The sequence below is a fragment of the Rhinolophus sinicus genome, chromosome X (assembly GCF_036562045.2).
Source record: "Rhinolophus sinicus isolate RSC01 chromosome X, ASM3656204v1, whole genome shotgun sequence".
NCBI classification, from domain to species: Eukaryota; Metazoa; Chordata; class Mammalia; order Chiroptera; family Rhinolophidae; genus Rhinolophus; species Rhinolophus sinicus.
The window spans coordinates 70,019,508-70,030,431 of NC_133768.1; the positions used below are offsets into that span (position 1 = coordinate 70,019,508).

Sequence of the window (10,924 nt, forward strand, 5' to 3'; positions counted from 1 at the left end):
CTATTATGAGCAAGTTTGGAGCTCCTCCACAGAGGCTTTGACTAACATTTGCCCCATGTCTGGGTTTTCACCAGACTTCCTTGAGCCATGCTGATAGCATTTATTGGAACGCCAAAGCCATGTAAAGGCAGAATATTGATTTGAAATTATCAAAGGAACCTTTTCCTCCCATCCATACACCAGACCAAGATATGCACATTTCCTTGTCATCTCCCTTTCTCCATAGGAAAAACCCAGCTTTTCACTAAGAGTGTTGTCTCTCAAGGGTCTGGGATTGATAGAAAGATCTCAGTTGTCTATTAGTTTCTAGCTATTTTCCTGCTCATCCAAGCATTTAAAATAATGTTTGTGATATTTTTTCAACTATTTCTACTTTTTTGGAATAGGAGGGTTTTGCTAATCTAGTAGTGTGCAAATAGTGTGCAAGTAAGAAATGTAAGTGGCCCTTAAAATTGTTTTAGAAAGACAAATCCGATTAGGGTCACTCATTAGTACTTAGCTGATATCAAAGCTACTCTGCAAGTTTTGAGACAACTTGCACTCACACACCTGTTGTCTTGGAGGAGCTGGTTGGAGGGCAAGGCTCAGTTGGGCCCCTGTCCCTCCCCACAGAGTCTCAAAGCCTATCCATGTGGTGTCTCCAGCAGGATAGGGAGACTTCCTACAAGGCAGCTCAGAGGTCTCAACAAGCAAGGCAGAAGCTGCCTGTGCTTCTAATGATTAGATCTGTAATTGGCATAACATCATTTCTACCATGTTTCACTGGTCAAAGAAATCACATGTCTGCCCAGGGTCAAGAGCAGGGGAAAACAGACAGGACCTTTCAATGGAAAGAGTGTCAAGGAACGAGAGCCGTCCTCAATCTGAAATGTAGTGCCATGCACACACACTTGTTGAGACGCTGCTCGGTGCCACACACTGGGTATGACAATACAACAGGGTTGTACTCAAATAAAAATTTCACAAAGCAGAGAATTGAAAAAGTTATTTGTTTGAGGAATTTAAAAAATTGATTTCTGTATTGTGTATCATTCCTCATTTATATATTTAAATGCAGGCCTAATGTGTGGTATGATGGAAAAGTATTGTAGGCATACATTGATGGATATATCCGCTTCTGAACATTACTGCATATCACACATAAAGTATTTCTGAAATTTTTCGTAACACAGTCGTGGAACGATGTGAATAAGATGGTAAATAAAATTAATAGAAAAATAATTTTGACCTTATAGATTGCTGGAAATGTAGGTGTAGAAAAGTAACAAACAGAATTGGTCATTTAGAAAAGGGATGAAATACAACAAGGTTAAGAAAAATTCATGATTTTCCATGAAGCAAACTGCATTCATTATTGTCGATAATGTAAATGAGTAAGTATCTACAACAGTTTTGTCTTGGGAAACTTTACACTTTTAAAAATAAAGGCCCAAAGAGCTATTATGTCAATAGTATCAGCAAATATCACTGTATGACGTATTAGAAGAGATTCAATAAACTTAAAATTTATTCTAAAATCATAATACAGAACAATCACATCATGTTAATGTCAACTCCAAATTCGTATGAAAAATATTTCATCTGAAAGAGTACAGAGGAGAATGGCATTTTTTCCAGATATTTGAAAATCTCCTTAATATGTGGCCTACCAGAAGACAGATGGATTCTTATATCTGCTTCTGAACTTTATCTGTTGCCATATCAGATATAATGAACTTCTGGAAAATTCCACCATGCACTCCTGAGGGAATGAGAGTGAAAAAGTTAAATGTCATTGTAAGCCAAATATCCTCGAAAAGGCAGACCTATGTACCTGGGTCAGGAATGACCATTTAGGAGAGCCACGAATGGCAACGTGGTGAAGGGAAAAAATCTACACTTTTCCCTGGAATAAATTACACTCTCTATATTTATTAAGGTAGACTCGATAATGTTTTGTCCATGGTAAAAGTGCTTTCAATGTCGGCAGAAAGCCACGGGATCAAACACGAGAGTAGATCCCACTTTTAGTGCTACAGGTCTTTCTGTGAGAAGGGAGGTGGCTCTTAAAAGAGCCTTTGGGTTGCGATGTTCCGGTGTTGCTCAGGCAGCTCATTTGCCAGTTTTGTATTGGAGGGTGGCCTTGGTTCCCTCGGATATGGCATGCTTGCCAAGCTCCCCAGGCAGGAGCAGGCGCACGGCCGTCTGGATCTCATTGGAGGTGAGGGTGGTGCGCCGGGTGTTGCGGACCAGGTGCGAGGCCTCGTCAGCGATTCGCTCGAAGATGTCCTTCACGAACGAATCCATGACGCTCACGGCTTCCTGTGACAGGCTCAAGCCCTCGTGAACGCTCTTCAGAACCCTGGAGAAGTAGGTGGCGAAACTGTCGGCACTGCCGCGGCGGCGGCGGCGGCGGCGGCGGCAGCGGCGCCTGGGCTGCTTCTGCTTTGGGTTCTCCGGCGCCGGTGCCGGTGCTTCCATGGGCTCCTCTGTGCCCAGGAATTCCTCAGAAGTAGCTTCAGAGGTAGGTTCAGCCACCTCCAGAAGTTCCTCGGAAGTAGCTTCAGAGACAGGCTCAGCCATGTCGCGGCAGGTTTCTCCACAGCTTGTGAGGAAGAACTGGCGGCTGCTGAGGTGCAGCGACCGGTTTATATGGGCTGCATTCCCTGACGTCACGGGCAATCTCCAGAGCTGATTGGGTAAAATGCCATGCAGGAGGCTGTCACAAAGTCACGCTATGTGACACGTGATCGGATAGGCTTCTGCTTGGCATCACGTGCACCAATCAGAGCGAGGATCCGTCCACCTCTTAACTTCCTGTGACTGCCATCAGAAAAACGTTAGAAAGATGCTACATAGGGCAAAAAGTCATCTGATAATGTGAGCTGACTGATGCTCCAGCAGGAGAACTTTGAAAAGACTTCACCAAAAGCACCTGAATTGTAGACATTTCCACTTCCGTTTAGGCTCCTGGAGAGAGCCTGACCTTCATAACCCAATTCCTGACTGCTATCAGAATGACTCTGGCCACTTGAGCCCTTTTCCTCTAACCTAGAATCTAATGTCCTGGGCTAAGCCACCCTGGCTCAAGCAGGAACTACCTGACATGGCCCAGCAGCATGTGTGCAAATTAAGGAACATAATTTGCTAATTGTTCCCTCCTGATTTGATCAAAATGCTCAGTGAGCCAGTGATACATGAAATGGCAAAAGCACAGTCTCCAAACAGAAATGGGAAAACCTATAAAGAAATAAAAACTGCTTAAAAATCAGTTTGAGTCCCTTGAAAGAACCTGAACTTCAAAACCCAACTCCTTGCTGCCATAAGAATGACTCTGGACACTTTGGGGCCATTTTCCTCTGTCAACCTTTAGTCCTTGGTACCAAATCAACACCAATAGGAATCCCTAATTTGGGGTGTGGTGAAAGTGAAGAAGGACATTATTTCACGGTGTCACAGTGCAATTATACAGTAGCATGGCTGGGAGACTGGCCCTGGAGGGAGGCCCCTCTCCAGCTAGACAGCTCTGCTCTGCCTGCTCTGGCCAGTCAGCTTTGGTTTTTCTCTCTTCCTTTGCTCGTGGTCTTCCTCTTCCACATTTCAGCTCCAACTGGGGAACCTCCGTTTTCAGGGAAAACGGAAAACGTGTTCTCCAAAGCAGCGGGGAGCTGACTTATATGTACAGAAGTCCCCACCCCTGGTCCCTGATTCGTCTATCCTCATGCAAATGAGGGCTCCAAATCCTCACAGTTTGATTGGTCCAAAATGCACTGTCCTGATTGGTCAGAATGGAGACTCTCTGATTGGTCAGTGAAGATGCTGTTGGGGGACAGAGCGGAACTCCCTTATGTCAGGAAAACAGTGCAGGCAGGCAGTTCAGTGCAGGAGGCAGACAGCTTAGTGCAGGCTTCTCACTGAAGTGTGGTTTGCATGAAAGGCCCCTGTTGAGAAACTGCTGCTTGGTTCTGCTTTTAAATTTGAGCCCAGTTAGCCATGAGGAACCCTTCTCAGTAGGTATCTTCTTTCTCAGTGTGCACAGCTCCAATCCAGAATCTACTCTTTCCATGGCTGAGCCGCTATGGCTTTCGCAGTAACTCGCTGACATGGCGGGCAGAGTGCTCCTGCCAGTCATAGGACACAATTGACCAGCTATTACTCCAATTCTCATCAAAAACCCTTGGTGAATCAGAGAAAAGAGAGTGGTAAAACCACTTTCTCCAAAGACAGAACACAGAATTAGGGATACTTACATATTTCATATTTAATAGCAAGATTGGAAGATTTTTTTACTTTGCAGTTCAGAACTCTCAAATTCAAATTTTCCCAATTTAAAATTTATTTTTAACATTACTTAGGTCCCCAAAATGCCTTCACGTACTTGAATTGATGAAAAAATATGAGCCGTTAGTTGAAAGAAATGACTGCGCCAATTCTCTGAGAAACCGCCAGCGTGAGAGAAAAAGAATCAATACAAGGGAAATATATTAAAATTAGGAACATATTCCTTTTAAAACTCTATGATAAGACAGGCAAAGGCATTTCCTCATTTGTATAAAAATAAATTACAGAATTTGAACCGAAAAGGACTTTAAAAGAATTGAAGAAATGGAAAGTTTCAATGAGCTATGATGCAAATGGTCAGGCTTCCAAGTGTATTTCCTGTAAGGCCTTCAAGGAACAGCTATTGCTACTACTAATAAAATGGTTTCAATCCTTAAGGAAGAAAAAAATAAGTTTTATTACTAGGAAATATATATGATGATAAAACCACCAAAGAGTTTACAGCAGTGATTTATTTGCACCATGAAGACAATATTCATGTGAATTCCAAAGCTACACGAAGGAACTCTTTTGATTACAAATTCTCAAGGAGATTTTTCCCCACCCAAAATCAAGAACATGGAATAGTTTTTTGTTTTTGTTTTTTGGTATCTTCCTTTCCCAATAAGAAAAGTCGAGTTTTTCTTTAAAGGTGTGGTCATTCAAGAATCTACAATTATTAAAGGTCTCAGTGGACTATTACTTTCTGTCACTTTTCATGCAAAGCTGAGCATTTAAAATAATGTATATAATAATGTTTCAAGTTAGTTTGTATTTTCAATGGAACATTGTTACATTTTCTATTCCATTTATTTTCTGAATTAAAAGTATAAGTGTCCCTTCAAACATAAATCAAGTTAGTGTCACTTAGTGGTATTCAGTCGATGTCTAAACTACTCTGCAATGTAAGGGACGATGTACACACATACCTATGCCTTGGAGGGACCTCTCCAAGGGGGTCTCCAGCAGGATAGGCAGATTTTTGACGTGGCTGGTCAGAATTCTCAAACAGCAAGGCAGAAGCTATGTGTCCTCTTAAAGATTAGCTCTGTAATGAGCAAAATATCACTTCCTGTGTACTCCATTGGGAAAGCAAATACAGGCCTGCCCAGAGCCAAGAAGAGGGGGAAATAGATATGCCTTCACAATGGGAGAAGTGTCCAGGGATGAACAGCCTTCATAAATCTAACAAACAGTGTCATACAATACCCATTTCTTGAGATGTTGCTGGGAGCCATGTAAGTGGTATGTCCATACAACAAAGTCCTTGCTTCCCTGGGCCACAGTGGTAAACTCTGGAAAAATTTTCTACTTGACTTACCCCTATCTGAGTGACCTCACAAATGTAGTGAAGCCCTATAATCCAGGGCAGTGCTTTCACCCTAAGCAGCATGAAGTTTCTAACCATTATAGACATCCTCTCCCACTCCTGAGTGCCTGGACATAGAGACATAGATGAACAGATGGATGGAAAGGAGAATTATCAAGTGAGTGCATGGCAAAAAGAGCTGTGCCAGAAACTGGTCCCAATATCCAATTTCCTATTTGGGGCCACAATTATCTTGTGGTCCAATTCTTTCAGGGATTCCCTAACACCTGAGGCCTTAGGATGCAGCCCATCCTTCTCCATCTTGCCTACAAATGTATATGTCCTCAGAGTCATAAATGGGCCAAGTTTGGGGTCACAGAAGGAACTAAAGGAGGAGGAAAAGTAGAGACAGCCCCTGATGTCTACAATCCAACACTGTAGCAGTTTGCTTAGGGATACACTTGCTAAAGCAAGTCGACTTGAATTAATTCCCAAAAGTAGATTGAGGTAGGTGAAGTAAATTGGTGCAGCATTTCCATTTTTTAAATTAGTTTCAGGTGTACAAAACAACATAATGATTAGACACTTACACATCTCACAAAGTGATAACTCCAACAAGTCTACTACCCATCGGACTCTGTACATAGTTATTACAATACCACTGACTATATTCCTTATGCTGTACTTTACATCCCATGGGGGGTTGGAAATATATGAATATTTCCCACCAGCAGGCAGGCACACACACATATATTTACATATATTCAATATTATTTTATATTAGTTTCAGGCATACAGCATAGTGGTTAGGCAGTTATGTAATTTATTAAGTGATCTCCTCTGATAAGGCATTTCCTTTGTCTTAAAATATTTCCTTTTTAGCTGGTAAATGCTGAGAAACATGGTTACTAAGATCTACTGATGAACCAGACCCTAGAGTGAGATACGGGACATCACCTGGATGTCCTGTGACCTTGGGTAATGCCCTTTACCTCTCTGGGAGTATCCTATCAAGGAAACAACACTGAGTTCCTAGAAGGGAGAGAATTCATTAAGCCAGTCCAATATTTATAAGAAGAAGAGTAATGGTACACCTGAGTCCTCCTTAAAACAAAGTTCCCTGGGGTGCGTGACAAAATACCTGTATAATCATCAAGGCCACCCAAGTCACTGACTTCAGTCAAGATGGCCGAGTAGGTAGGTGCTCTGCTCACCTTCTCCCAGGACCACATCAAAATTACAGCTAAATGATAGAATCACCATCATTGATAACCACCTGATGACTAGCGGAACAGAATTCCTATAACTAAGGATATAAAGAAGAAGCCACACTAAGACTGGTAGGAGGGGCGGAGATGCAGAATGGGCTGGTCCCTCACCCATGATGTGACGGGTAAGAATCAGGAGGGATATCTCAGCTGAGGAGGGATAACTCCCCTGAGCAATGAGGATTCCCAGACCCACACTGGGCTCCCCAGTCTGGGGTATGGGTGCAAGGAAAAGAAGTCCCTGTAATACCTGGCTGTGTAAACCAATGGGGTTTGTGTCTGAGGAAGACAACAAGCTACTAAAGACCTAGGCACTGCATGTCTTAAAGGGCCCACGTACAGACTTACTCGCTCACAAACTCACTCACTCAGAGCTCCAGCACAGGGGCAGCGACTCAAAAAGCACCAGGGACATACGGGGAGGAACTGAATTGACTAGCATCAGCGCAAGGGCTGGAGGGGCATGGAATCAGGGTAGGTCTCTCTGGGAACAGAAGGGCTCGAAGATGCCATTGCTCCTTTGTTGAGCCCTCCCCCCACACAGAGGGCAGGTGCAGGCAGGCATCATATCTGAATGCTCCATTTACCTGGCTGATACCATATGCCCCACCCTGGCGATTCCTTGGGAGCCCTCTGCACCACACTCACGAGCCGATCCGAACATCTTTCAGTGGCTTCCACACAAACCGCCAGTCTCCGCTCATGCTGCAGACTTTCCAAAAGTCTCTCAAAGGTCCACAAACCCCAAGCAAGCAGTGGCTGGCCTCCACGTGCCCTGTACCTCTTGCTAAGTGACTCCAAGCCAGGCACTAGTGGCAGCTGCCTCAGTTCCCAAAATAGCCTCTCCCAGGTGCTTCCAAGCCCGGCACAGGCTGCTACCAACTGCAGATCACTTTGTAGCTCCTGCCAGGTGGCCCCGGGATGGGCACAGGTAGTGGTTGATCTTGGCCTACAGCAGAGCCCCTCCCAAGAGGCCCCAGAACAAACACATCCCATGGCCAGCTTCAGACCACACCCGAGCACCACCCAACCACCTCCACAAATGATACACCCAAAGGACCACTTGCCAGGCACCACAGTCCCACTAAAGTGAACCCGCTTGGTGGGGTCAGCCCCTGCAAAACAGCTCATCCACTGTAGTCAAGGCCAGTCCTCACAGCCAGTAAGTCTGAGGGTCAATGCCAACCACTGTCATTGCAACAGCAATCAAGGCTGACCTACCACAAGAGGGCACACACGTCCCAAATGAGGGACACCCCTGGAGCACCCGGCTCAAGTGACCAGGGAGACTATGCCAGTGGTCACCTGTTACATACGCATAAGGCCACTCTGGCAGATCTACCCAATACATAGAAACTTAAGCTACCATCAACTTAAAACAGACTGCTATAAACCTAGCTTGGTATATATGAAGCACATAATGGCCACAAACCAAAAATCTACAAGAGATGTACGAGAAATAAAGAGAAATAATCCAAACACAACACTACAGAATGTCATCAACATGCAAGAGAATAGGAAAGGAACAAAGAACTACAAAGACATTGAGAAAACAATTAACAAAATGGCAATAACTACATACCTATCAATAATTACTTTAAGTGTAAATGGACTAAAATGCTCCAGTCAAAAGACATAGGGTGGCTGAATGGATAAGAGGACAGGACACAGGACACACACATATGCTGTCTACAAGAGACACACTTCACATAGAAGACACTCACAGACTGCAAGCAAAGGGAAGGAAAAAGATATTTCATGCAAATGAAAAAGAAAAAATGCTGGGATAGCAACACTTGTATCACAAAAAATAGACTTTAAAACAGAGGCTATAACAATAGACAAGGGAGGACCTTTCATAATGATAAAGGGATCAATCCAGCAAGATTTGACTCTTATGAACATCTACTCACCCAATGTAGGAACACCTAATTATTAAAAGCATAATTTTAGAACATTTCACCCCAAAACAGCAGAATATAAATTATTTTCAAGTGCACATGGAACATTTTCCAAGATAGACCATACATTAGGTCACAATAAATGTCTCAATAAGTTCAAGGAGATTGAATTCATATTGAGCGTCTTCTCCAACAACAATGGCATGAATCTAGAAATCAATAACAAGAAGAAAAACTGAGAAACACATGGAGCCTAAATAACATGCTCCTAAACAATGAATAGTTTAACAAGATCAAGGAAGAAATCAAAAGATACCTTGAGACAAATGAAAATGAAAACACAGTGACCCCAAATCTATGGGATGTGGTGAAAGCAATCCTAAGAGGGAAATTCATAACAATGCAGGCCTACCTCAAATGAACAACAAACAAAACAAGAAAAATCTCAATTAAATAATCTAACCTTACAGGTAAAGGAACTAGAAAAAGAAAACAAACTAAGCCTAAAGTGAGTAGAAGGAAAAGAATAAAGAACGTCAGAGCAGAAATAAACAAAATAGAGTCTGAAAAACAATACAGTTAAACCAATGAAACCAAGCGCTGCTTCTTTGAAAAGATAAATGAAACTGATAAGTCTTTAACCAGACTCATCAAGAGAAAAAGGGAGAGGACCCAAATAAATAACATCAGACACGAAAGAGGAGAAGTGACCGTTGACACCACATGAGTACAAAGGATTATAAGAAAACACTATGAACAATTATATGCCAACAAATTGGACAACCTGGAAAAAATAAATAAATTTGTAGAAACATGCACTCTTCTAAGACTGCATCAAGAAGAAACAGAAAAACTGAAATAGAAAATTTGATTGCTACCAGTGAAATCAAATTAATAATCTAAAACCTCCCAACAAACAAAAGTCCTGGACCAGATGGCCTCACAGGCGAATTTTACCAAACATTCAAAGAAGAATTAACACCTAACCTTCTCAAACTATTCCAAAAAATTGAAGTGACGGGAAGGCTCCCAAGCTCATTTTACAAGGCCAGCATAGCCCTGATACCAAAACCAGACAAATACATTACCAAAAAAGAAAACTATAGGCCAATATCCCTGATGACCACAGATGCAAAAATCCTCACCAAAATACTAGGGAATTGAGTTGAGCAAGACATTAAAAAGATTATACACCATTATTAAATGGGATTTATTCCTGGGGTGCAAGGTTGGCTCAATACTTGCAAATCAATGCATGATACACCACATAAACAAAATGAATGATAAAAATCATATGATCATATCAATAGATGCAGAAAAAGTGTTTGACAAAATCCAACATACATGTATGATTAAAATTCTCAGCAAAGTGGGGATAGCGCAACATAATAAAAGCCATATGTGACAAACCCACACCTAACATCATACTCAGTGGTGAAAAGCTGAAAGCTTTTCCTTTAAGATGAGGAACAAGTCAAGGATGTCAACTTTTACCACTTTTATTCAACAAAGTATTGGAACTTGAGCCACAGCAATCAGACAAGAAAAGAAATAAAAGGCATCCAGATTGGAAAGGAAGAACTAAAACTGTCATTATTTGCAGATAACATGATACTATATATAGAGAACCCGAAGGATTCCACCAAAAACACCCCTTACAAAAGTAATATGCAGGAATTGGTTGCATTTTTATACACCAATAACAAGCTATGAGAAAGAGAAATTTCTGTCAGAGCTGACTGTAGCTTGTGCTGCTTTGATTGGAGCTCCTATCATCCCCATGATTCCAATGTGCACATTATGAAGTTTTACATTTTCAAGAACAAAAGATTACAGTCTTAGAAAGAACAAGTTACACAAATCTAAAGAAGTTAAGAGTAGTAAATTCAGATTCTAGAGAGCCTGGAATAGGTATTGTTTTTTTTAACTTTTTGACTTAGTTATTTCTGTACTGTGTTTGGGTTATCACTTAAGTTTTCAATGGATTCTGCAATACGGGTAATGTTGAAAAAGTTTGAGTGGGATATGCTTGCCCTATTAATACTATTTTCCTAGGGTTGTTGCTTACGTTTTTTTGCTAAGCCTTTAAGCCCTTTCTCTTAGTTTTTCTTTTCAGTCATCAACACCATTAACTCATGATTGCTCAT

The 10,924-nt window shown here is 41.9% G+C and overlaps 1 protein-coding gene across 1 annotated transcript; it reads right to left on the minus strand.

The window, feature by feature from the left end:
- Nucleotides 1-1,645: 1,645 nt before the first annotated feature.
- Nucleotides 1,646-2,562, minus strand: LOC109438756 (histone H2B type W-T). Its single transcript, XM_019718797.2, has 2 exons — nt 2,114-2,562; nt 1,646-1,721 (listed from the first exon to the last, which is right to left on the minus strand). The coding sequence occupies exons 1-2, from the start codon at nt 2,560-2,562 to the stop codon at nt 1,646-1,648; spliced, it is 525 nt and encodes a 174-aa protein (XP_019574356.2).
- Between the last annotated feature and the right edge of the window lie 8,362 nt (nt 2,563-10,924).